At 36.8% G+C, this 26,288-nt stretch overlaps 4 protein-coding genes across 7 annotated transcripts; 2 read left to right on the forward strand and 2 right to left on the reverse strand.

Moving 5' to 3' along the window:
* On the forward strand, nt 1–5,753 carry coasy (CoA synthase). The gene is made up of 10 exons (XM_026258482.1): nt 1–160; nt 1,041–1,749; nt 2,258–2,472; nt 3,223–3,354; nt 3,880–4,069; nt 4,185–4,249; nt 4,331–4,415; nt 4,500–4,597; nt 5,001–5,147; nt 5,242–5,753. Exons 2-10 carry the CDS (start codon nt 1,077–1,079, stop codon nt 5,311–5,313), a joined length of 1,677 nt encoding a protein of 558 aa, XP_026114267.1. The 5' UTR covers nt 1–160; nt 1,041–1,076; the 3' UTR covers nt 5,314–5,753.
* Nucleotides 5,754–5,840: 87 nt separating this feature from the next.
* LOC113092751 (myosin light chain kinase, smooth muscle-like) lies at nt 5,841–18,166 on the reverse strand. Of its 3 annotated transcripts, XM_026258471.1 has the most exons (15): nt 18,092–18,166; nt 15,591–15,728; nt 15,370–15,476; nt 14,410–14,537; nt 14,036–14,192; nt 13,349–13,660; nt 13,030–13,126; nt 12,751–12,954; nt 12,168–12,385; nt 7,676–7,799; nt 7,433–7,585; nt 7,057–7,186; nt 6,786–6,870; nt 6,542–6,682; nt 5,841–6,346 (listed from the first exon to the last, which is right to left on the reverse strand). In XM_026258471.1, exons 2-15 carry the CDS (start codon nt 15,596–15,598, stop codon nt 6,141–6,143), a joined length of 2,070 nt encoding a protein of 689 aa, XP_026114256.1. In that variant the 5' UTR covers nt 15,599–15,728; nt 18,092–18,166; the 3' UTR covers nt 5,841–6,140. The 3 variants fall into 3 exon arrangements, with proteins under 3 accessions (XP_026114256.1, XP_026114255.1, XP_026114257.1); XM_026258470.1 differs by lacking the exon at nt 18,092–18,166 and having other exon boundaries at nt 15,370–15,673; XM_026258472.1 differs by lacking the exons at nt 15,370–15,476; nt 15,591–15,728; nt 18,092–18,166 and adding an exon at nt 14,630–14,779 and having other exon boundaries at nt 5,842–6,346; nt 14,410–14,557.
* LOC113092779 (uncharacterized) lies at nt 8,882–11,819 on the forward strand. 2 transcript variants are annotated; one of them, XM_026258519.1, is made up of 6 exons: nt 8,882–8,929; nt 9,583–9,855; nt 10,416–10,509; nt 10,763–10,867; nt 11,114–11,197; nt 11,441–11,819. In XM_026258519.1, the coding sequence occupies exons 2-6, from the start codon at nt 9,665–9,667 to the stop codon at nt 11,729–11,731; spliced, it is 765 nt and encodes a 254-aa protein (XP_026114304.1). In that variant the 5' UTR covers nt 8,882–8,929; nt 9,583–9,664; the 3' UTR covers nt 11,732–11,819. The 2 variants fall into 2 exon arrangements, with proteins under 2 accessions (XP_026114304.1, XP_026114303.1); XM_026258518.1 differs by lacking the exon at nt 8,882–8,929 and having other exon boundaries at nt 9,524–9,855.
* A 408-nt stretch (nt 18,167–18,574) lies between the features above and the next one.
* On the reverse strand, nt 18,575–25,922 carry riok3 (RIO kinase 3 (yeast)). Its single transcript, XM_026258488.1, has 13 exons — nt 25,624–25,922; nt 24,205–24,320; nt 23,850–23,992; nt 23,079–23,186; nt 22,872–22,981; nt 22,642–22,785; nt 22,061–22,188; nt 21,787–21,969; nt 21,545–21,704; nt 21,176–21,256; nt 20,565–20,654; nt 20,364–20,471; nt 18,575–19,216 (listed from the first exon to the last, which is right to left on the reverse strand). Exons 1-13 carry the CDS (start codon nt 25,657–25,659, stop codon nt 19,103–19,105), a joined length of 1,521 nt encoding a protein of 506 aa, XP_026114273.1. The 5' UTR covers nt 25,660–25,922; the 3' UTR covers nt 18,575–19,102.
* Nucleotides 25,923–26,288: the final 366 nt, after the last annotated feature.

The following is a 26,288-nucleotide window of genomic DNA, read 5'->3' on the forward strand; positions in this document are numbered from 1 at the left end:
ATGGCCGTCTAGGTCAACTGGACGTGAGTTCGCTTTGCTGAGCAAAACATTAGTGTTTTATATAGTCATTATGACTAAGACTGATACCAGACAGTTATCTTCTGCAACAATATTCCACATTTAGCATTTTTCAACATCCTGAGCGGCAGAATATACTCAGGTAACGTTAGGTTTTGCTCATAGTAGTCTGACGTTACAGTATGTTGTTCCGGATCAACTTTGTTGTTTTGGGAACAAACGGGAATTATTTAAGGATAGATATAAGAGATTAACTGTTTTTCAACGTCTGTAGTTGCTGTAAATTAATAAAGCATTCAATGTAGTCTCTCTGCATGTGTATGAAATTCCTCTAATCTTTTATTTTTCGCCTTATTTTAAATTATTTTTTATGTTTATTGGATTTTAATCAAAAGTTTCTCAACTGAGAACAATATGTCTCTTCTATCCTATTCTATTGTAATTATTAAGGTAATTTGTGTCATGTTTTATTGAATGAAAATTCGTGTTTCTAATTATTATGGCATTTTTTGTCACGTTTCATTGACTTGCATGACACATATAAGAGCTATATTTTAAAAGATTCTTTTTACCAGGTTTTATTGAATTAATCAAAATTTGTATCATTCCAATTATTACAGATTTTTCTCTCTCTCATGTTTTATGGAACTATTCTAATAAAAATTATCATGATTCATTTGGGAGTTATATTTTTTTATAGATTCATTTTATTTTAATTATTAGAGTTATTTTTGACAGGTTTTATTCATGCAACACAGTTTAATCAGTGTGCAAATTGCAAAACTCAGGTAGGAGGTAGAAAATTCAAGGTAGAAAAATATGCATGTGTTTACTTACAAATTACAAGTACTTAAAACTATTTAAAGTTGCGATATGTAAATAATTGTATATTTACATTTATTCATTTGGCAGATTTTTATGCATATAAATTGCATTCAAGATATACATTTTCATAAGTGTCTCTTTATTGAACTGCATAAATAATGTGTTAATTTGAATCAGATCTGTATTATATCTTTCAGTGTCTAAGATCAGAAAGTCACCATCAGCTGTCAATCATGTCCATGTTCAGCACCGGTATCCTGGTCCTTACATCTCCGTTACACGTCCTCCCTCTCCGCATCGCTCCTGTCCTCACGTCTGCTGCTCAGGTGGTCGAGCGCACGCTGTACGTCCATCTGCACCCCGGTCTCAACCTGAGCACAGGTGGGCAGGTGCGGCCCGTCTACATCCCACCCCTGGTGGATCTCTGCACTCTCATCTCCCGCCTTTACAGCAATGCTGCTGACATTTGCGCGCACCTTGACGTCAGGGTGCTGCTCAGTAACGTCCGCACCCAATCGGCGGCATTGAGAGGAAACAACGGTCCTTTTCCCACCCCACAGACGCTATCCCACTCGCCAGAAGTTGTGCTCACAGATTTCCCTATTCAGGATTCAGGCCAGTCCTCGCTGGTCACCCAGTGCTTGCAGAAGTACACAGGCTACTGCTATGACTGCAACCCGAGTCTCTCATCGGTGCTTTTGTACCCACGACTAAAAGAAGTCAAGGAAGATGATGATAGAGGAGGAAGTGGTGCACAATTAAAACCTTTAGAGACATTCAGTGATGTGGTGGTTGGCGGCACTTTTGACCGTCTGCATGGGGCACACAAGACTCTGCTGAATATTTCCTGTCTGATGGCCAACAGACGCTTTGTCATTGGCGTGTGTGACCAGGAACTACTAAAAAGTAAGTGGGGACCCTCTAGAAAGCTTTGAAAGAATAGTTCAGCCAACAATGAAAATCGTTCCTTCATTGGAGCAGATTTGCTCACCAATGGATCCTTTGCAGTGAATGGGTGCCGTCAGAATGAGAGTTAAAACGGCTGATTAAACATTTATAAAAATTGTCTTGATGGTATTGTTTCCTATGAACACAAGACGTGAACTGAAAGAGTTGTGGATTATTTTGATGTTTTTATCAGCTGTTTGGACTCTCATTCTGACGGCACCCATTCACTGCTGAGGATGCATTGGTGAGCAAGTGATGACATGATAAATCTGTTCAAAGCAGCTCTAAAGAAGCTTTAAAAGTTTATTTATGTGGTGGTTGGACGAATGTGTAGTAGATTTTGAGACGTTTTGCCACCATTGTTTTCAACTGATAACGACTTGGAAGTGTGTCAAAACAGTTTGAACTGCAAAAAAAAGGTCTATTTTTGTAGTAATTTCTTAAATGTGTTCTGCTTTTTGTGTAGATAAGGTCTTGAAGGAGTTGATAGAGCCGTATTATCAGCGAGTGCAGAAGCTCCAGGACTTTCTGAACGATGTAAAACCATCGCTCAAGTACGAAATCGTTCCTCTCTCCGAGCCCTTCGGCCCGTCCATAAGCGACCCTGAGCTGCAGTGCATTGTGGTCAGTGAGGAGACGAGGAACGGGGGTGAAGCTGTCAACAGGAAGCGTGCGGAAAATGTGAGGATGTTATTGGTTGTTATCCGGTGCCTATAAAATTTTTACAGTTAGACCAGAGAACCACAACCATACAGTAGTTCAAAATTTATTCGGACACTTAAAAATATCTGAACGGTGGTTATGTTAGCAAAACAAATATATACAGTCCTTCAAAAGTTTAGGGTCAGTTAGAATTTTTTCAAAGAGCTTTAAGCAAGGATGAATTAAACTGATCAAAGGTGACAGTAAAAATATTTACTAAATAGATTTCGGTTTCAAATAAACATTGTTCTTTTGAACTTTCTATTCATCAAACAATCCTGAAAAAAAAAAAAGGATCAAGGTTTCTCAACATAAATCTTTCTTAAGCAGCGAATCAGCATGTAAGAATGATTTCTGAAAATCATGTGAAACTAAAGAGTGGAGGAATGATGCTGAAAATTCAGCTGCTCATCACAGGAATAAATTACATTTTACTATATATTCAAACAGAAAACAGCTATTTTAAATTGTAATAATATTTCATAATATTACAGCTTTAAGTGTATTTTTTAATCAAATAAATTCAGTATAAGGCTTATCTTTCTCGTGAAGTTTAATATGGAAATGTTTAATCCTCGGTAAGTCATAAACTAGACAAGTGTGATCTTTGAACTTAATTATCCGTGTGACTTCAGTGTGCTCGTGACCAAAGTGACCCGAGTGCGTTTGGACTTTGCTGTTGTTAATGCTTCACCATTAGTATGAGATTAAGTGGTCTTTTCTGTGCAGGGATTGGCTGAACTGGTTCTGTACGAGATCCAGCTGTTGAAAGATGCCCATCATGCTGACATCGAGGAGGAGAAGATCAGTTCCTCCAGCCTGAGAACAAGATTGCTGGGCACGCTTCTCAAACATCCATCTGTACGAACATTTATCTTAATTTATAGTACTTACAATTCCACAATCACATAATGCACTTCATGCATTTGCCCATAACGGTCCATATTTATATTTGTCTTTGTAAACATGACGAGGCGAATTTAACTTTGTTTTATTATTGGAAAGAAGACTTTTCCATGAGGACTTAATATATATATTATGTTCTAATTCAGAATGAATTGTTACAAAGAAAGCAATTAAGCACAAAAAACATCTGTTTAGCAAAAAGAGTGACAGAACTTGTCTTCTCTTCCGTAGCAATGGGCGCTCAGACATTAATTTAAAGAATCATGGCATTATGACTGCTGTGTAATTTAATGAGCACCATTCAGTCATGTGCATGTTGGTCATGTGATGCATGGTTTAGCTCAGCTGCTATTTGCTTTCTCCATTGCCATTCTTTTTTAGATGATGTATTTAGTCATATAAAGTATTTAGTCATTCAAAAGTATTGGGTAGGTAAGATTTTCTTGCTCACCAAGGTTGCATTTATTTGTTCAAAAACAGCCACAGCCAAATCTGCCTTTGGATCCGTATGTGATTGGTCTGACGGGCGGCAGCGGGTCGGGAAAGAGCTCTATAGCACACAGACTGGAGGCTTTCGGCGCTGTGAGGATTGACTGCGATCAGCTCGGTCACGAGGCCTACCTGCCGGGAACATCCGCCTATCATAAGGTCATCCAGGAGTTCGGCCCAGGTACAGAGAGGAGATGTGTATAGTCACCGAATGGATCTGAGTTTATAACTGGCGTGCACTTTTCCCCTACAGAAAATTAATGGTTAATGTTTTTTGGGGTTTCTTTTGCCATCAGATATTCTTAATGAGGATAAGACCATCAACAGACGAGTACTGGGTGGAAAGGTATTTGGTAACCAGGTAATTTAACTCCACTTATAAATATAATTGAATCCAGAAACACATCTTCCGTCCTGTTTACATTATGCGTTTTTTTTTTAGGATCGTCTGAAAGCTCTGACAGATATTGTGTGGCCTGAGATTGCCCTGCTGGTGAAAACAAAAATCAAACATGCAAAACAACAGGGTGAAGCATTTATCACTTTCAGCTCATGCTCTATCTGGACTTTTTCTGTTTCAAGTGGGGTTAAATCTCAGTTCTTGTTTTCAGGTAAGCGTGTTTGCGTGGTGGATGCGGCTGTGTTGCTGGAGGCGGGATGGACATATTTGGTGCATGAGGTTTGGGTGGCAACCATCCCAGAGGAAGAGGTGCTAAAGCTTTAATATAGAGACATTTGTTATTTATTTTTATACTGTGAGGTCGAAAGGCCTGAGACCATATTCAGGGATTTAAACATTATAAAAAATAAAAACAGCACTTTGAAAATTAAAAACAAAGCCGGATACAGATTAAATATTTATTTGTATTATTTCATTGTGCATCTTTCTTTCACCTCTCTTCTGTCCTATCACATTAAAAGTTATTACCAAGCTAATAAGTAGATCTTTAAAAAAAGCCAAACTTTTGAACGGTGATTTTTGATTTTTCATCTTTTCAGTTATATTAGAAGTCCATAAAGTTTTAAATTCACTAGTAATCACAGATTTTTTTCATCCTGCTATACATGTAACAATATTAGGACATTCTAGATGTGTTAACTCTCGGTCTCAGGCAGTGAAGCGTATAGTCCAGCGTGACGGTGTGAAGGAGGAAGATGCCTTGAGGAGACTGAAGAGCCAGTGGACGAATGCAAAGCTGATAGAACATGCTAACGTAGTGCTGTGCACACTGTGGGAACCTGACGTTACTCAGAGACAGGTACACACGCCAGTTCACGACAGACTCGATGGATGGGGGGCTTTATTAACCTCAAAACATGCAACCAATCATTAATGCGTGCATGTTTCCCCAGGTGTTGAAAGCCTGGAGTCTCTTACAGCAGCGGATTCAGAAGAGTCCAGAAGAAATCAAATCTTCACCCTGAGAAAGGCTTGCGTCATGTACTGTGTTTCAAACATCTGTAATCTTCATAAGCAAATGAGCCAGTTCCTATGCAGTTCAAATAGATTAGCTACAGAAAACACCTTGAGAACTTTTAATAGATCTACCACTTGTTCTTAAGGCAGTTGTTAAATGGTCATATTTGGTTGTTGCAATGCCATTTACTTTTCTAAACCCAGTGAAGGTTATTTTCAGTAGAAAAGGGTTTGACAGTGATTGTGGTGTAGAGTACACATGCTCTGAAAGAGATAGTGCCTCCTGAAGACCACAGTTAAGTGAATGTCAGATTAACCCATAACAGACCAATTGGTCTGGGATTTTAGGCAGATTAACAAAATAACTGATGTATTCATGGATTAGCCATTTCAAAAAAAAAAAAAAAACCATTTCATAAAACTTAAAATAAAATTTATTCTTCACTTACACATGCATGTACAAATGTTACTTTTTAAAAATGTCTTTGTCTTAAATTAAACAGAAGTCAATTCATGCCCAAGTGCTGCAGAAAAAAAAAAGAAAAAAACCTGTGCTCAATCTTAATTCGTAAGTGGCTAAAAACGTTCAAACCAGGGAAAGTGATAGAAATTAAACCTGAAGCTAACATTAAGATTGTGAAGCAAATGGTGACTTAAAGCCCAACAAAAAGAACAATTCAGAAATTGTGATTTACAACAGCTTCTAGTGACATCAAACATGTGGATCGTTTAAAAGCACTTTTTTTTCCAGCATCATTTTTGTACATGGTTCCAAACATTGTGTTTCACTTCAGAAATCATCCATTTTCTTCACACTCAACATCGATTAGATATTCTAGGGTTGCACGGTGAGTCTGGCTGAACACAGTGCCTGCCCAAGGCTGTTGGACGCACAGCATTTGTAAATCCCAGAATCCCCTGGTTGTACTTGAGCAAGGGTGAGTGTGCAAGTGCCGTTCTGATCATAATTCATCTGAACGCGTCCGGTCTTCTCCAGCGGTGCATCATCAAACAGCCAGACCACATCAGGGTAAGGATAACCTGTAAACAATGGTCCAATAAAAAGCCCTACTTCAGAGTTGTACTGCAGGAGGATTTTGAAAAGACGCAGCAATTTTAAACTGTCACATTAGCCATGAATTTTCATTTCTGCAGGTTTGCAGAAGTGTTTGCTATCACCCATTTTCAAAAACATAAAAAATGCTTTTTTGCCAAACATTGTAAGCAGAACTGTACCTTGTATTGTACAAGCCAGGTGCACAGTGGCTCCGCAGCTCTCCGTGACGTCATGCAGGGCTCGATAGAAACGTGGTTCACTCCACAACTGTTTTTCCAGAGATGCCACAGTTTGTTCGGCTTCTTCCCCCAGAGCATTCACTGAAAAGGTGACAGGGACATCATAAGAGGGCAAACCAAGAGAACTGCATAAATGTGTAATGGCTTTCTAAACACTGCAGTAGTTGGACAAACTGATTCTTACCATCTACAGAAGTGGGAGAATGCAGTGCATCAGATTTGCTGCCGCGAACCATCCTCTTCAGCGCAAGCAGGGCTTTACCGGTTTTCTGAGAGACCAAACCGATGGGTGCATGATTATCAATTTAAAAAAAAAAAAAAAAAAAAAAAAAAAAAAAAAAGTTACATTAGGACCAACTGAAAAAAATAAATCAATCAGGAACCACCCGAGGTCTTGATTCTAAAACGGGGAAAAAATTGATTCAAAATGTCATTCAAAATTTAAAATGTCATACCTTCCATTTCTGTCGGGCCAGGAACCTTCTTATCTTGTCTTTGTTAAGGGATTTATTTGATCTGGAGTTCGATTCCTCAAATAAAGCTATCCAGGGATGAGCCAATGCTTCCTCACATGATAGTCTTGTTCTAGAGGTGTAAAAAAAAAAAAAAATGGAATAAACTAGAATGATTTGTGAGACTTGCCATTTATAATTTGCCATAACCATTTTGCATGACCGTTGACTGAAAATCATAACTTATTATAGACCTAAATCAAAAATGAAAACTGAAAATAAGAACAAAACAACAATTATACTAAAACAACACCGTTACAGGTCATTAGCAGAATATAAACATGCATGTGACCATGCCAATTTCTCGATTCCCATTCACCTCGGATCCTTCCTCAGGAGACTGCGGATGAAATCTTTGGCTTCACCGGTGATGTCATCAAAACCCTCAGGGTTAAAATCCCATTCCCCTGCAGTAACCAGAGCTAAGGTTTCGGCGTCGCTGTTTCCCTGGAATGGAGACTCACCACTCAGTCTGGGAAACAGTGGAAAAAGAATTGAAAGTGCACATTAGTAAATAGAAATTGAGGTGGAGGCCATAAACTGCTTCATTCTAAGTCCTTACAGGATGTAGCAGATGACGCCAATGCTCCACATGTCAGTGGAGATATCTACAGGCTCATAATTGACTACCTCTGGGGCCACAAACTCTGGAGTCCCATGCAACACCATCAGATGTTTACCGGGCTCTGAAAAAGCAAAAAATTTAAAACTATTTTGTACAATATACATAACATGCAAATGAAAGTCACTCATATGAGAAGTGGTTATTTGAAGTTTGATACTGACAGTTTAATTCCAAGACCGGATAATTAAAATCAAGTTTTTAAAACCTGTACAAAAATCCATACACCGTTTCTAAAAACCATGCACTGCAGCCACAGAGCATGGCTCCTCCCTAAACACTAGTTACTACATCTAGAGTTTGCTAGCTAGCTATGCCTGCATCATTGGTTATAATTTACAAAACAGCTCTGTATCCTCTGTTTTATGGGGTCTCCTTTATTTATACACCTTTTACCCGTTTCTTTATTATTCTCAGGTAGGTAAGGAAAGTCGACCCTGGACAAAACTAAGCATTTCAAAAATACTTACATCTTGCCCAGTAGACTTCCCTGTGGTCAGTTCTTGCTTACGGCTCTTAAATTACTACTCTTGCAGACCATAACTTGTCAATAATAAATTACAAGTTTTATTCAAGTTAACAAAAGTTATATCAAAGTACAATAGTAAAGTTACAAAATCAAGGTATAATCAGCGGTTATCAGGCGTCGAGGGATACTGTGCTTGTTCAGTATCCCTGGACGCCTGAAACCAGCTGATTATACCTTGATTTTGGTATAAAGAGGAAAAAAGAAAACTGAAGACATTTCATATTATAGAACGGTTTAAGTAAATCGTAGTTAGTTTTATCCCCCTTTCTCTTCTCTGCATCCCCCCGTTTTATGTTCTGTATTGAATTAGATTTCTGCAATGAATAAAAAAGGGAATTAAAATGTCCATTGTCCAACAGACATGCACTGAGTGTAATGCTGATCCACGTCGACAGATGGCAGTGCTGGTATTCTTAAAGCACACGAAGCGCGAGAGAACTACTGAAACCTCTTTAAAGCTACTTGATTAAATGACTGCGTTTTGATATAAGTGAGCTTAAATACTAGGGGAGTACATTAAAATAGTCTTAACAAAAACGACATAGGCTTATAGGCTTGATGTAGTGAATGGGATTCGTTTAAGTGTGGCGGATCCATAGACAGTAACATTCGGTCGGAAACCGCGCGGTTACGTGATTACGTAACATCCGTCAAAAACAAAGTCAGGCGCGAACAAGGGGCAAGGAACTCGACCGGAAGTTGAAGTCGGGTGGGGGCTGCCATCTTTTAGCAGAACTTCACTTGCGTTAGCATTCCCATTGACTCCCATTCATTTTGGCGTCACTTTGACAGCGAATAACTTTACATCTGAGGCGTTTAAAGACTCTGTTTGTCCATTATTTATTTCTAAAGATACATGACAATGTATAAAGGGCTCCATTACCTTTTATGTTACATTATGGCCCTGTATAAACAATTTTTGTAAAAAATAGGCTAATTATTGCGTCATAACCACTCGGCTCTCTGTCGCATTACCGTACAGACAGGAGGAGAAGCTCACAGGCAATTAACTTAATATGGCGTACTGGCATTACATTTTAAAATACTATACAAAATAATTAATCTGAATACTTACTCCTGCTCACTCACGACAAAGAACTCCCCGCTCAAGCTCGCCGTCTCTGCAAGATTAACGATGGCAGTTTGCACGCACAGCTACTAGAAGATTTACATCTGTCAGACAGGTTGCTGACGTCGTCAAGCTTCGTTTGAGTCTGCGCGTCAGAAACGGAAGTGCTAAAAAACGCTAAAACTGGGCTTCATTTGTCTCAATTGAGTTCCAATGGGGTCGCTGTGTCCATTTCTTTTACTGTCTATGGGCGCGAATGGTAGTGTTCGCGGATTAGTGGTTACAATAAATGAAGATTGTTTTAGAGACAGTCCTCTAGTCGTCACGGATTATGGATCGTTCTAAACGGAAACGGAAACCTTCGCTTCGAGCCGCACAGAGCCTGTCAACGAAACGGGAAAGTAAACGAGTTAGCGAAAGAACTAGCATCAACCTTGGCGGAGCTTTCGAGCGATGGAGACAGCTCAGAGATCTCATGGGATTTAAGAGCGACCCACAGCTGGCTTTCTTCTTGCTGGACAGGTTAGATATCTTAGTTGCGGGATGGATACCAAGGACTGTAGACAGACACCTAGCAAATGTGATCAGTTTCGGTGACCGTTTGGTGTAACATCAAGTAGTATGGTGCCAGCTATTGTTAAAAATAAATAAATAAATAAATAAAAAATTAAAAGCCACATATCCCAAACACTTCAAGCAGCCTAGTTGGAACAGTGCGCATTTTACAAATGGTTTTACTCTCCCATTACCAAATTTCATCATAAGTCTTACTACTAAATAAATTGCATTAATAATGCAAACAAGTCATTTGTCATTTATCACCTTTAAGACATTTAAACAGCCCGATACCGATAACAGGAAGTGGAGCATTTATCGGCCTAAACCAATATGGTGCCCAATATATATAGTGCATCCCTACGAGTAAAGAAACTAAATTAATATTTTATTGTAAAATGTATACCAGTAACAGTTCAATTTAGAACTTTTAATTTCTTTTTTTACAGAAATATATAGTGTAGGTCAGGTAGGTGTAGTTCAGAGTTCATATTTTAATTTTTTTTTCGTCATTTTCATTTATTAAGGGTGTGTGGTGAACCTCTTTCACAAGACAATTCCAGTGAAACTCCGAGAAAGAGAGGAAAACGGCAGAAGTCAACATCCGTGCTGAAATCTGAGGTTTGTAAATTCGGGTAAATTGGGGCACTTTGCTAATGAGATAACTGGGGCAAGGAAAAAAAAAAAAATATCCTGATTTACTAAGGAAAAAAACAAATGCATCACAATGGAGGGTTTGTTGGGTCAGTCAACCCATGCCACACTCTTTAATGGTTATTTGCTATAGTTAACTAACTCATTAAACCGTTAGAGCTTGTGTGCATTTGGTTTACACTGCATCTGATACAATGATCTGAAACATGAATTGTCATAGGTGACACGGAGCAATTCACCTCAGCCTAGTCCAGATCCCCAGTCCACAGACGTTGAGGTCCGTGGGATCGGCTACGACGTCCCTCCCCTATGGCTTTATCAGCCGGTAAGTGCGCACACATATGCTAGTTGTGTGACCAGGTTGTGCCACAATTGCATTGGTTTGCAGTGCAGCACTTTATTGCAAAGTTTAAATTCCAACTGTTTGACACTCAATTCCAACTTTGTAGTTAGTTTATAAACCAATTTCCATGTTCTGGCAAAAATTCAACAAATGTAGTCATGCCTATATTTGGAAAATCTTGTGACTTAAAATAAAATCGTACTTTATTACATTTGTTTATTACACCAGGAACAAAACTGCATGATGGAGCAGAGTTCCTCTTTGAGCACAAATACGGAGGAAGACTACGCAGTGCTCTGGGAGGAGAGAAAGGTTGGTAAAAATGGGACCGACGAGTGGAAAGTTTAGAAATGCCTACCATGGCATTAATGTATGCTGGACACTTGTTAGCTGCTTTTCCTTTCCCTCTATAAAAATGCTAATTTTGCAAAGGAATGCACACAAGGGTACTTTGTCTATGAACCTATTTAAGCGTTAAATATCCTTTTTTAATATAAAAGTTTAGGATCAACAATTCACTCCAAACTGCTTACTGATTATTTTTCGGTCTTGTAGGATGAACTCGCACAGACTACCCTGCGATTGGAGGAACGCTTAAATGCTATGAGATCTTTGTCTGATACAGCATCTGATCCCAGTTCAATGACAGGAGGGATAGTAGACCCGAAGGAAACAAAATGGGTGGTCAACAAATCCAGTTTGACGGGACTGTTCAGAACCTGCCACCAGTGTGGAGAGCCGGTTCTGGAATTTAAAACATTAACATCTGGAAGTCTGATCCGGATTCAGTGGGAATGCTCAAAGGGACATCTCATGTGGCTCTTCCCCAACCACAACCCAACATAACACAAAGACAGGGATTAATGTACTGCAGTTTGTCTCGCTTTGTTTGAATGTGAATGTAATAGAAATAAAGCTATGCAAAATAAAAAAAGTTGGATTTTTTCCAAACCAATTTTTTTGCAGGGTTTCTACAGGTCCACGGTCTTCCATTTAGTTCCTTCGAGTAACTTTAAGGCAATAAAGTCCTAGTTTCACAGACAGGACTAGGCCATAGCTCAATTAGGACATTTCAGTAACTTATGAATGAGTCTTAAATTACTGGTGTGCATACTGAAACAAACCAAAGAGTAATTTGATTTGAATTAAAAAGGCTCCGATTTTGTTAAGGAAACAAGCGTTTACTTGCATTTAACTTAATTGTGCAGATCTTGGTCTTAAATTTGAGCATAGAAATTATGCGGATACACCATTTTGGTACTTCAACTAAAATTTGACTCACCCAGTTTGCTGGCCAATCCAAAGTCAATGATCTTGATGAGCGTCCCAGCGCTGTTCACACAGACAATGTTCTCTGGTTTCAGGTCGAGGTGAACAATGCGTTTGCTATGAATATACTGGACTCCTTCCAGGATCTGACGCATGTAGTTCACACTGTTGGGTTCGGTGTGTTCGAAATTCTCATCTACGATCCGTTCAAACAACTCCCCACCTGCAATACTTGAATGAGGCAGAACAATTACAGGTTAGAAATGCATGCTGGCTTCATTTGTACACAAGTTTTGATTAAAAAACAAAAGGAACCTTCGCTTTAAAATTAAATAACTTGTTAGACCACTTCTAAAATTGAAAATGTTCATCATATGAGGAGCATTCTAGCAGTTAAATTAAATGCATTTTTCAATATTGATATTTCCCTTAAATTTTAAGTTAAATTGAATGTTAAAGGATAAGAGAAGTTAATGCATAACAGATCCAGAGAACACTTAAAAGATAGTGTGCGTGTATATTTGAAAAGCTATCATGTGTTACTTAAAAAAACAAAAACAAATATAGATCATATGGGTTTAATATTTTTAACTCACTACTCCATAATCATGACAATCTCAGACGGGGTGTCGTAGGCTGCGAGACACTGCACCAGCTTCGGGTGGTGGATTTCTTTCATCAGTTTGATTTCTTGACGTGCTGCGGTTTTCTCTCTAGAGACACGGGCCCGGTAGAATTTCCCAGCACACACCCGACCCGTCTGCTTATGGGTCATCCTGTACACCTCCCCAAACTTCCCCCTGCGGAGGTATAAGATGATGGTTTAAACTAAAGATCGGTTTTAGATCTTATTTTATGAATAGACTTATACCCACACTCCTAGTTTTTCATGGACGTGATAATGATCCCTGGCTTTGTGTGTGGTGTCAGACACAACCTCCACACATGAGGTCACTTCCTGTTGTTGCTCACCTGTAACATTAATCTGGCTTTAATCTCTTGTTTGAGTAACACTTAACTTCCAAATGGAACACTTGCATTCTTACTGCACTGTATATACTTAATACTGGCCAAAAAGTAATTTTGGTTTTTACACAAATATTTAAGCTTCAGAAATAAAATTATAATTTTATAACAGCTGTGTGCACACATTTTGCAGGTATTTAAATGGTTTAAAACTTGGCATCTGTCTACCTGCAGTGTTCATCTCAATGCAGTCCGACTCCTCACTGGGATCACTGACTCCCGCTGCGTTATAGGCTCGTACTCTGAAGAGATACTGTCCCTGCGGGTCAAGACCAAAGTGGACCCGGTACGAGGTGTTCGGACACTGGTTAATGAGCTCAGTCCAGTCGCCGGGTTTGGATCGGTCCAGCCTCTGAAACTCCACCATGTAACCTGTGATGGCAGAACCTCCGTCAAAACACGGCCCAGACCAGGACAGAACCAGAGACGTGTGGGTCAGCTGTGACACGAACGGACACGAGGCTGGAGGGTCTGGACGATCTGGAGAGAAACAAAGACCATGAGAAGCAAAAAAATAAATAAAAATGAAATAAAACCCCTTCTAAAACCAATTTTAAAAAGCTAATTCTGAAAATATATACACTTTAAAGTGCTAAAAAAAAAAAAAAAAAAAAAAAAAAAAAAGTACAAATACATAACTTCTAAATCTTGACCTAAAATTTAAATTAAAAAGAATATATATATAAAAAAAAAAAAAACTGGAAATCTAACTTCAAATATCAAACCCATATTTAAATACTACAGAACTAAAATAACAAATGACAACAAGACAATTTGACTACTGCCAGTTATGCATTCCCAACAGATATATACGCTGACTAAGGACTAAAGCAATCTAGATTTGAAAGTTCTCACCAATGACTCTGAGGCTTATGGTCCAGTGAGCGATGCCTCCTCGGTTACAAACAAAAAGAGAATAACTTCCCACATCTACAGGAAGGACTTTAGAGAGAACAAGGGTGCTGCTACTGCTGGTGTTCGTCACACACACTCGAGGTCCTTCTAACACAACCTAATGAGAAACGTGCACACTGAGAATATAAAAACAAGCTTTTTCTTCCCCTCTAATTCCATTTATCCCGATTCGATGACTTTCAAATAAACTGGTGTGTTGTGGTGGACTCATGAAGTCAGTTCTTAAGTCCACACAGGTGTCCTACCAGAGGAACCACAGGTGTGGAGAATCACATTAAATTAAACAGGTGTTCCACTTCAAAAACTGCTCAGACCTTTTCACTGTCATGAATCCAGCAGGAAGCCACCGGCCCAGAGCTTCTGAAACGGCAGTGCAGTCGAGCGCTTCCTCCAACACAAGCCACAACCTCCTGCTGGGGATCCAAAAACTCAGCTACTGCACCTGGAGAACAGAAGGAGAATCTACTGACACACACAGACTGAAGTAGTTCTGCTCCTTAAACCACAATATGGATACTCCATATTCACAAGTACCTCATTTCTCCTGTAAGAACTCGCTGATTGTGGCTGAACCTTAAATGGTTAGCAACGCATTAACATCTAACTGAAGGCAAAACTAAAATAACTCAGAAAATTACACACTCCTGAACTACAGCTGGCTGTTTGAAACACATTAAACTCACGAATTTTAACAAGACATGTACCTATAGATATGGCTCATCAGTCAGGTGACTTGTAATGGGGTGGGGAGGGGGTAATGAAATCTGGCATATAATTGACTAGTTAGACACAGCAGGCCTCTGTGATTGGCTACAGGTATAAATGAAACCGTCTGAATGCAATTTATACAAATCCATTTCCAAACCCACATTCTTACCCTGCATTAACATTTAATAGATAGAGAGAGAGATCAATAAACAGCACACATTATTGATACTCAAATGTTTCTTGAGCACTACATCAGCATATTAGAACGATTTCTGAAGGTCATGTGACACTGAAGACTGGAGTAATGATGCTGAAAATATGAATAAATATTTATTCATGAATAAATGACATTTTTACAATATATTCAAATAGAAAAAGTTATTTTAAATCGTACATTTTCACAATATTACCGTTTTTTTTTTTTTTTTTTTTTTTAATCAAATAATGCAGTCTTGGAGCATAAGAGACTTAAAAAAAAAAAAAAAAAGTTTAAACATGATGATGAAGTTAAAAGTGGTTTAAAGAGGATTCATCTATGGGAATTAGTAACATGTAATCGCTCTCACCTGATTCCTGACAGCTCTGCTCTCGGTTCAATGGTTTGAATCCATTCACTGTTCTCCTCGACACATCCAGTGGAGTCTGCAATGCTGCTGAAGACTTCAGGTCAAACCTGAATGTTGAAATGTAGGTCTTCTGACTCTTTTTACTAAAGGCCATTATTATATTATGATTCATCGATTTCAATACTCTTCTTTCAGATTTGCATGTCTTCTATTTCTCTCACTGCTTCATGCAGTAGTCTTGTTCTACTTGATGTCACAGGAAACAGCAGATGTCATCAGGTCGAGCACAGAAGTGGTTTGAGGGGGAGAGATACGAGCCAAGCTCACATAGATGAAATGGGCAGGGCTTCCATACATGGCTTGTCACCGAAAACAAAGAAATAATAAATACAGTTTCCATGAAAATATGCACAGATATGTTGGTCTCACAGACAGAAATCTATGTAGAGCTAAAACTATATTAAAACTTGGCAGACATTAAAACGGTCTTCTCTGGTGTGTGACATTGCTTGGTATTAGTTTGGTTGCTTTGGCCTGATGTAAATCTCATATCTATTCACACACACCATATATCACAAAGCATTATTATGCATTCGTTTGTGTGCGTGTTAATTTTCAAATCAATGCAATGCCTTTAAAAAAAAAAATGCTTCATTTGAAAGGCATTAGTGCTCTGGATTTAAATGCCTTTAAAGTATCTTTGTGTGGTATAAAATGTGAAACTGGTCAATAATTTGAGTAGGTACTCTACTTCACAACTGTATATAGGCATTGTAAAAGTAACTTGTTTTTATTGCTCAGATATTAGAGCTTATGAAATTAAGTAATGTTACATATCTAAATTGTTACTTCTAAAAAAGTTAACAGTATAGAGCTACAGGTCTCAATTTTTGCTCTGTTTTGTCTATGGGAGTAATAACAGAAGTAGGACAATGTAAAAGTCACAGGATTTCTAGAAAGCATAATAACAGAGTAATTAAAGTTATTAGCTGAATATGCAGCTTAGATAGGGTGAAGATGAGACGGGCTGTAATCTGATAACACACAAACACACTGTCCTACTAGTCATTTTTTGTCATGGGAAAATAATCACACATATGGAGATATATAGGCTAATCTACTGTTCACATTCTCAGGCATACATGTTTGACGAATGGGGAAGAAAAAAATAATTATGGTACACCTTTATTAACTTTCTCTTAAATGCAGTGTTTCGCAAGCTTCTTTTTTCCTTTTCTTTTTTTGGAACTAGTCTTAGGGACTTAACAGTTACATGCAAATATATTTAATGCATCCAAGACAACTTTTTTTTAATATTTGGGAATATATTACCATATAGTATTTTGTAGAATAGAGTAAAGGGTTATACAAGTACCGTGACAAGTCTAAGTTAGTACCGAACACATAGCCAGGGTGTTTTTTTTTTTTTTTTATATGAAAGACAAGAAAAGGAACAAAAACATGTAAACAAAAACAGACCAAAATGCAGATGCATCAGACCTACTTTTCTATGTTTTGTTTTTAAAACATCTGACATGAAGGAAGGATGTGCACTTTATGTTGACTGAAGGAAGAGTACCAGATGAATCAGCAAAAAATCTTTTCGATTGACGTTTTGTTCTGTTTTTGTTTACATGTTCTCCAGTTGCAGCGCTGGGAATAACACCGCAAACAAAATCACCATCTAAACATTATGATATAAATTATTATTAAATGATAGAAATTTCATATTTAGTATAAAATTGTAAATCACAATTTCATAATGAGATACGAAAACAATTTTTAGATATTACTAACTTCTGCCCAGTGTTATTTTAGCATTATTTATATACACTATTATAGTTTTTTTTCTCTTTTTTTGTGTTTATATTAATGTCTATTTTTTTAAATGCATCATGTGAAAATAAATGCTGCGACTAGCAGAGATAAATTAAGTTGAAGATTTTTCATAGGCCTATTTGATTTTATTTCGGTTACATTTTTAAGTAACGTTTACCTTTTTTTTTTTTTTTTGGTTTTAGTTAACTATACCAACAATGCAACTGACCTTTGGAATGGATTGACCCTTTTATGTATAATATTTAAAGCAAGTAGGCTATGAAACAATGGCCAAAACAACATTTCAACACATTCAGCTGTCATCTCATCTTTTAGTTCCAACTTCCCGTCATATGATAACAAATATTCCGTTAAACTCAAATACAAAATTATTCTGTTAAAATAGAACTAGAGTGTGTAATATATAAAATCATGAAATATATATGAAATAATAGTAAAAAAAAAAAAAATAATAAAAAAAAAACTAATAATAAAATGATTTCTAATAAAGTAATGGCTTTTGTTTCTTTTCCGCGCTGAACCAAAAACGTCTGTTCTGGACAAGTGTTGCCAAGTCTGGAGTTTTCACGCGGAATTGGGATACATTAATACGGTTGACGCAGATTGAAGGTACCCCAATAATGTGATACTTAATGTGAATTTTATTTCCCTCGAACCGCGATTGGGCTAGTTTTCAATAGCAATTGGGAGGGGATTTTATTGTGAAAACCTGGCAACCTGTCAGGGTTTAAGTTTAGTGAGCAAGCATGAAATTCCCATAGACAGTAAAATAAAGGAAATTCCATGTAAGGCGAATTGCTTTTACGTCAGAAACAAATGCACGTGTGCAGGTATCACAATTACGACACTGATATATTTCCAAGAGTGAATTCCACTCACTTACCTTTAGAGGGCTCTAAAGTCGCCAAGGATACTCAGAACTACGTTGTTTCTTTATAGCAGGGGTCCTCAGATCTGGACCTCGAGATCCACTTTCCTGCAGAGTTTAGCTCTAACCCTAATCAAACACACCTGAGCATGCTAATCAATGCCAATCAACGTCTTTGGGATCATTAGAAAATCACAGGCAGGTGACTCTGATCAGGGTTGGAGCTAAACTCTGCAGTGCATTGGATCTCCAGGGCAAGATTTGAGGAACCCTGCTTTATAGCAATGGTTCACTCGGAATGAAAATAAGACTCTTATTCTGATGTTCCACTGGTGAGTCGCTGATGTAATGCTACATTTCTCCAAATCTTATGAAGAAACAAACTCATCTACATCTTGGATGCCCTGAGGGTGACTAACATTTCAGCCAATAATTTTTTTTTGGCTGAACTATTCCTTTAAACTGTATTTTAGTGTAAGAACAAATTCAAGCATGCCATTCAGCAGTTTAATTGCATCTTTATTTGATTTTCCAATAGATTTCAAAAACCACAAATCTACAATAGTCATCTTGGCAATAAAATGATTTCACATAAAAACCCAGGCTGTCATTTTTATGATGAACAGATTGGATCAATGTCCTGAGTTCTGTTCATTACTGAAGCTCAAATCAACACACCCGTTCAGAGATCCTCAGGAGATCTTTATTCTCTGCTTGCTCTTATTGTGAAAGGAGACAGTTTTTTAACACCACACAATTCTCTGTAGTTACTGGTTTCCTTATAAATATTTTTTCTTTTTTCCCCGTTTTTAACCATCATCCAAAACTGTCTGTTAAAAATGTCAGGTTATGCTTGATGTCTCAAATGATCACGTGTCACTTTCAACGCCGAGCAAACGTGTTAACAGCAGAAAGGATGGCGTGAGTATTTCACATGGACATGGATGTTCATCCCATTCCACGTCTTATTTGTGAATGGAGGGATTTCTCTCCTTTATTTTTTTAAATGTGACTATTGTGCTCCTGTTAATCATCATCAGTGTTTAATTGGGGTGGGCTGCCATCACTGGTGTCCGTGAAGATTTTCTTTTTGCCAGATTTCTGCACGTGGTCTTCATTTCTTTTCTCCAGGGCTTCAATCTGTAAAAATGTACAATACAACAACCAGTTTTTAAAGGGTTCATGAACGGAGAAATCTAAATTCCCTTGATCTTTTGACATATACAGTAAGAGGTCATTGTACTATCAAAACATCCTGTAAGTTTCAGAACTCAAAACTTATTCTTTAGTCCAAAAACAGCTTATATTAAAGCCAATCTGCCAAAACAACAGGTTGTGCAATGTGGCACTTTATGGTGTAATAGTGTGGCTAAATCCCACCACTGCAGAAGATCAATGCCTACTGCTACATCTCTGCCTGTTTAGCCCCGCCCACTAATTCTACATCACTGCCTGTTTAGCCACGCCTACTAATTCTACATCACTGCCTGTTTAGCCCCGCCCACCGATTCAAACATGTAGTGTAAATAAGGAGAGAGGAAAAAGCAGGTCTATGCAGAAACTGGATGATAAAGATGCTTTGAAGAAGTGGTGCAGTGCCAAGCTGTGGAAAAAGATTCTTTGCATCAGCTTCCTTCTGGTCCCAACATTAGGAAAGTGTGAATGAACTTTATTTTTAATGAAGATCCAGACCGCGGCAGTAAGAACTTATTAAAAAAAAAAATTTGTTAAAAAAAAAAAAAAAAAAAGAGCACAATTCGACACAGGATTTTCAAAAAAAATACTGAAACTAAAAGACGATGCAGTGCTGAAGATATTGTGTCTGTTGGTAATGTCGCACCACACCAGTGTGAGTTGCTTTGTCTGTTATTAAAGACCATTTGATATGTACTTAGTATTTATTGTTTTTAATCTAAATCACATCTGTGCCCATATATGAAGGATGTATCTGTCAAACACACACAACTGTTGGCCAATCACAGCAGTGGATGATTACTTCTGAGTCTACAATCACAACGCTTAGTTAAACAGAGTGAAAAGAGGACAGTAAATAGCCTATTACTTATGAATTATGTTTTTTTTTATGTCAAAATCTTTATAACATTATAAGTGGAACATTATAAGTGGACCTCAGAGAACAGTACTAATTAACAAAAATAAAAATACGCAGTTCATGAACCCTTTAAAAATTCTAAACCACATATAAACAATCTTATCCATCATATCGGTCACAGTACTATATATATTATTTGGCAGACTCCAAGTAACAAACATCTGAATTCCAGACCTGTGCTAAGAAATCAGCCTCATTATCGCTGTTGATCTGCAGTCCAGACACGGTGTTGAACAGCTCAAATACACTCAGAGCTTCATCCACACCAGCTTTCTGGAAAAACTGGAGAGAAGAAAATAGCAATAATGATCACAACCTAGCTTTAGAGCTATTCTAGAGCTCTTTATTACACCACAAGATGGTTCAAACACTTACTTTGGCCACATTCCTGCAGTCTCTGAACAAGAACTCCAGACCGTGAGGGTGAGTGGGTTCTATGGACTGACTCACATCAATCAACCACACCTTCATGAGGACGAAAAAAATCAATAATCAAACTGACTTTAAGGTGTCATGAGGTTAGTAACAATACTTCATATATAATACTACTACAGTAAGGGACAGTAAAATAAATTTATAATGCTACAAAACATTCCTATTTAAAATGTAAAAAAATTCTTAAATAAAAAATTCTTAAATAAAATACATCCCAGTATCCACAAAAATATGAAGTAGCACAACGGTTTTCAACATTGATAATCATGTTTCTTCAGCAGCCTATTAGAATGATTTCTGAAGATCATGTGACACTGAAGACAGGATTAATGATGCTGAAAATTCAGCTTTAATCATAGGAATTACATTTTAAAAAGATGTTTTAAGTTTTTACCATATTTTTGATCATATTCATGTTGCCTTGGTGAGCAGAAGAGACTATATGTTTTAAACGGTAGCATAGTTAATAAAAAACATGATTAGCTTTGCTCCTTCTGCAGAATGTATACAGATGCACTACTAAGAAATGTTTGGTCGAGCTTAAAACAAACCTGTCCTTCATGCCAGAGCATGTTGTATTCACTCAAATCTGCATGAACCAGGTTACAGTCTTGATACAGACTCTGCATCATCTGTGAGACAGAGATTAAGAGGTGAATATTAACAAATATCATAAATTTTACACCCAAAATTAAAACTGAAAATATATTATATTGCACATAATATATTTCATAGTAACATTATTTTCATTACAATTAAACACTGTAATAAAGAAACAAAAATCTTGTCTGGATACAGTAACGTCTCTGTTTATTTAAATTGACACAAATTAAAATATGATTAATGCTAAATATAATACCAAATACCCTTTTTACAATAGCAAATCTCATGGGATTATTCTAGTTGTTCAGTACACTCACATTTAGCACTTGGTAGTACGCTTTCTTCATATCCTCAGCACTCAGAGTAGCTTCCTTCAGTTTAGGTGCAGGAACGTGGTCCTTTCCAATGAATGACATCACTAGGATGTGCTTCTTCAGAATCACCACCTCTGGACACGGGATCCCTGCTTTCTTCATCCTACATTTCACAGTCACATCTGTCATATTCAAGTGTGTCAAAACTTTGTCTTGTACACTGTTGATCTGAATCGGTTTATCACCTGGTGAGGTTGTGCATCTCCTTCTCAGCCCACAGGCGGATAATTTTGCGAGGATTCAGCTTGCTGAAGCGGTCTTTGAAGCGGTAGTCGTCTTTGATATATTTGTCCCTGTTCTTAAACTCATTCAGAGTGGTCTTGAAAACCTTGAGGACACACTCTTCGGGAACAATCTTCTCTTCAAAGCTACAAGAGACACATTGAGATTAACTCTGCTTAAATAAATGCATACTTGTGTTCATTGTAATCCTTTAGCAAGTTGATGCAAAGCACACACCTCCCTCCATTAGCGTGGAAAACCACCGACTCTTTTCCTGTGCTGATGCAACCATTGATGTTCTCCAGTATCCCAGCATTCACCATTTTGTACATGAGCAGTCTGGTCCTGGGGTCCACAGCTTGTTCCTGAGCAAAAGAGGACATGAAATGTACAGTCAACAGATACAAGTGGACACATTAGATTTCTTCTGCAGTGAGTTTAGTTTGAAACCTCTAAAATAAGAAACTAAAATTAAAAAATAAACAATAAATAATGGGTTGGGCTCTTTACATTACATTTCTTCTATTGTTGATTCTAGTACCCCTAAGATAGAAAAAACTACAATTAAAATACAATGAAATTAAACAGTAAAATTAAAAAATAAAAACTGATAAATAAAAAATGGGTTGGGCAGATTTCTTCTACAGTGTGTCGAGTCTGAAAATCCTACAATAAAATAAAAATAATATATTAAATAAAAATAGGTTGGGTTCTTAACATTACATTTCTTCTACAGTTGTGGAGTCTGAACACCCTGAATATAAAAAAAAAACAAAGAAAAAAAATAGGTTAGGCTCTTAAAGGGGAAAACTACTCACAGCAGTAGAGTGCTCCTTCTTCTCATGAAGTCGAGCGCTGCGGCGCTGCTCGCTGTCACAGTGGCGTTTCAGAGCGTTGTACACTTGGTTGGAAAGCTTCAGGTCCATGCCGATCCCGTCTCCCACCTGCACCTCCGGAGCAAACTGCACAGACACATTCAGAGTCCGAAAAAGATTGAAAAAAGAACAATTCAAGATGTCATTTTGGATAAAGCGTGACCAAGCCTTACATTGTCCATGCGTGCCGTGTTCTTCCGTCCACAGACTTCCTCGTCATGTTTTGTAGTGATGTTCTTGCCTTTGCCAACAAATCCCTTTTTAGGGGTTGTTGTTGGTTTGTCTGAATTAATAAATTAAATGCAGTCAGGTAAAAAAAAAAAAAGAACTGCTAAGTACATATTAAAATATGATTTTAAGTGTGGCACAAACAAGAGCACCAGCTTTGTAGGGATCATGGCGAGTGTCTTGCCAATCGACCTCATCTTCAGAGCTGTCACTGTCCTCATATGGATGCACCATACGGTAGTTCTCAAAGGATATGGAGACTAGAAATGAAACACACACACACACACACACATTATATATATATATATATTTTTTTTTTTTCTCTATCCCCCCATTTTAATTTCTCTCGATTCCATTTCAATGTTTTAATAAACTTAATAATCAAAAAACATGTGTTATAAATTGAATTTATAAAACTTTCATATTTTAATAATTTATTAAAAAGAATTTAATAACAGAGCCAAATTAAATATTTCATTTAATATAATTAAATATTAATACAAATTTACAAGCAAAAACTGTGGTGATGAAATGAAGGAATAAAACATTAACAATCAATTTTTAAAAATGTAATAAAATGACAATTTAACAGTACCTTTTATTTTTTGATAAACGGTTAAAAAGTGCTGCACAACTAAGTTTTTCTGTGAAAAATCTTTGAGATAACGTAATCTTCTTATTTACCAATTAACTGTATTATTACTACACTGAAAAGTAAATTATAGTGTACATTAGTAATATATTTCTGTCACAACTTCAAGTTAAAACTGAATATATATATATATATATATATATATATATATATATATATATATATATATATATATATATATATATATATATATATATATATATATATATATATAAAAATACATTCTTTTAAATAAAATATACATTATTTTAAATGTTAATTCTTGTTTTACCTTTGCTGTCTCCATTAAACTTCCTCTCCTCCCTGCGCAGCTGCGTATCAAACTCGCGATCAAACTCCATCTGAAGCATCTGGGCCAGCATCAGGTCACTGCATGTCTCTGGTTCAGGAGTGCAGGTTGGGTCCAGATCGGTACTGAAAAATAAAAGGGAAGTAAATGCATACAAAACCATCAGAAATTATGGCAAACTTGCTTCAAACAACATTTTGAGAATACAGTACTAATTGACTATATCGTGTATTACTATTGTTTCTATATAAAGAAGTAATCCAAACCAAAGACAGTGGGCTACTAGACTCATAACAGTTTTATTAATTGGATATGTAGCTGTGTGTGTGAGACTCACTCTGGGATTTCTGGGAAAGCATTATTCTCCTCGTGCAGCTCTCGGGCCAGTTGCTCACTCATCACATCAACCAGAGAGCAGGGCGCTTGTGCCAGGACAGGAGCACCCCACGGGCTCTGGAAAAATAAATAAATAAATCACAGACATGAATGACCGATACACTTTATCGCCAGAAGCTACGTTCACATTATAACAATTAACACCATCAGCAGATGACAAGCAGAATAAAAGTCCTGTCACATGTGCCAAACATTTTAATTCCATCATCATTTCCTCATGTCATTCCAAACTTTTATTTAATTTATTCTGTGAACATAAAAGTTATTTTGAAGAATATTGGTAACCAAACAGTTTTAGATCTCATTAGTAAAAAAAACAAAAACAAAATTTGTATAATTCATGACTGAAAACATGATTTTGATGTACCATTATTATGGTAATGTACTGTTTGAATTTAAAATGGTTTTCTAAGGATGAATTTTGAGATTTTATGTTTTCAAGTGATATATAATTTTTTTATGATTTCTAAAGTGTGATGGAAAAAAATACATTATTTTTGGACAAAGGTCAGAACTGCTATGATGTAAGTTTTTGGGGTGCACTCTTGCCATAAATTAATCTATTACTTTTCCTACATAATTTTTAACAAAAAAGATTGGTAAAATATCTATTTAGAAGTCTTAGACCATTCCAACGATATATAGTTTGTCGTGATTAGATTTGGATTTAATTGTAATATAGTGAAGTAAACGTAGGCATCCACTGAGGGGCCAGGTGACAGTTATCAGGTTTTAAGCATTCAAATCACTAAAACTAAAATAAAAACTAAATAAAAATTTTTTTTTTAAACTAAGAATTACAAAAGTGTAACAGATTTTCTAAAACCTAAACTAAACACTGAAAATATAAAAAGCTAAATCAAAATCTTAATACATACTATAATAGGGTATAACAAATAACACTGGTCTTAAGTATTGCAATAATTATTCATCCCACCTAACCCAACAAAATGATGACTCGAGTCCTTATCAAGAGTTGCAAAGTCCACATGCTGAAGTTGACCTCACCCATAAACTTCGGCAGCAGATTAAACAGCTGGGTGCAGTTCATCACATGTTAGGCAGGACCAGACTCACCCTTCTGTTATATAATAATGCTGCCCTTCACGTGCTATCGTAAAATTCCCTATTTCCCACTTGTGATGACGTCATTACGAGCTTGTCGCATTCAAGTGCTTTGTTGTTGTCGGAAATAATGAAATGTAGCATCCCATTGGTTGACAATCATATAAACATCAAACATAAACATCAAAGGCAGCATAATGGTTTACAGGCCTTGTAGTACACTAATTCCTATTTTACCACTCCCCTGAGGTTTTCCACATATTTCGACGTGACTAAAACTGTTAGGAAATCTCACCTTGGTTTCTTTTGTAGTTACTTGAAGTTGGTCCATGTCGGTTGAGAGAAGGTTTAGATTCAAACAGACTATAAACGAGACGCTTGTAACACTTTATTGCGTAGATTACTAGTAAAACTCGTGTAACGTACGTTGATATCGACTTTAATTTTATATGTAACACTACTTATGACTATTTTCTGACCAAAACCGCTAAAACGTGGTTTAAAACGACAAAATAATTCGTTACCGACAGTGTGTCAGATAAAATAGATGTGAGATACAACCTACAAAGGTTGGTGGTGGGACAACCCTATGACGTCACGACTCGGTTTTTCAAAACAAAAGTCAAATAATAGCGTGTGTATATGAAGTGATTTATTTTGCAGTATTTATTTATTATAGCGATTTACTTTATGTATGAAAATAAAATTTAAATATTTGAATAACGGGATATCCGAAAACAAAGCCTTCGGTATTATTACTTTTTTTCTTCTATATTCTAAAAACATAGAACAGTAAAAAAAGAAGAAAAAAATTGTCTTTTGAGATTATTTTACATTATACAAAATATTCATGTCATAATAGAAATAAATCATTTTATGAAAATTATTATCATCATAATATATTTTTGCATATTTCATTATTATATTTTTATTCCTGTCGTTGTTGAGTATTCTAAAGTT

This window comes from Carassius auratus, unplaced genomic scaffold (genome assembly GCF_003368295.1).
Source record: "Carassius auratus strain Wakin unplaced genomic scaffold, ASM336829v1 scaf_tig00214714_1_2670353, whole genome shotgun sequence".
Taxonomy (NCBI): Eukaryota; Metazoa; Chordata; class Actinopteri; order Cypriniformes; family Cyprinidae; genus Carassius; species Carassius auratus.

Bases quoted from the DNA above. Each gene is read 5' to 3' on its own strand.
- coasy (XM_026258482.1), top strand. From the start codon at position 1,077: ATGTCCATGTTCAGCACCGGTATCCTGGTCCTTACATCTCCGTTACAC. The intron at 4,416-4,499 runs GTGAAGCATTTA...TCTTGTTTTCAG, and splicing joins CAAACATGCAAAACAACAGG to GTAAGCGTGTTTGCGTGGTG. The intron at 5,148-5,241 runs GTACACACGCCA...ATGTTTCCCCAG, and splicing joins CTGACGTTACTCAGAGACAG to GTGTTGAAAGCCTGGAGTCT.
- riok3 (XM_026258488.1), bottom strand. From the start codon at position 25,659: ATGGACCAACTTCAAGTAACTACAAAAGAAACCAAG. The intron at 24,321-25,623 runs GTGAGATTTCCT...TTATTTTTCCAG, and splicing joins TAACTACAAAAGAAACCAAG to AGCCCGTGGGGTGCTCCTGT. The intron at 23,993-24,204 runs GTGAGTCTCACA...TTTATTTTTCAG, and splicing joins GCTTTCCCAGAAATCCCAGA to TACCGATCTGGACCCAACCT.
- LOC113092751 (XM_026258470.1), bottom strand. From the start codon at position 15,541: ATGAATCATAATATAATAATGGCCTTTAGTAAAAAGAGTCAGAAGACC. The intron at 13,127-13,348 runs GTAGACAGATGC...TTAATGTTACAG, and splicing joins CATTGAGATGAACACTGCAG to GTGAGCAACAACAGGAAGTG. The intron at 6,347-6,541 runs GTACAGTTCTGC...CATTGTTTACAG, and splicing joins CCTGGCTTGTACAATACAAG to GTTATCCTTACCCTGATGTG.
- LOC113092779 (XM_026258519.1), top strand. From the start codon at position 9,665: ATGGATCGTTCTAAACGGAAACGGAAACCTTCGCTTCGAGCCGCACAG. The intron at 10,510-10,762 runs GTTTGTAAATTC...GAATTGTCATAG, and splicing joins CATCCGTGCTGAAATCTGAG to GTGACACGGAGCAATTCACC. The intron at 10,868-11,113 runs GTAAGTGCGCAC...TTATTACACCAG, and splicing joins CCCTATGGCTTTATCAGCCG to GAACAAAACTGCATGATGGA.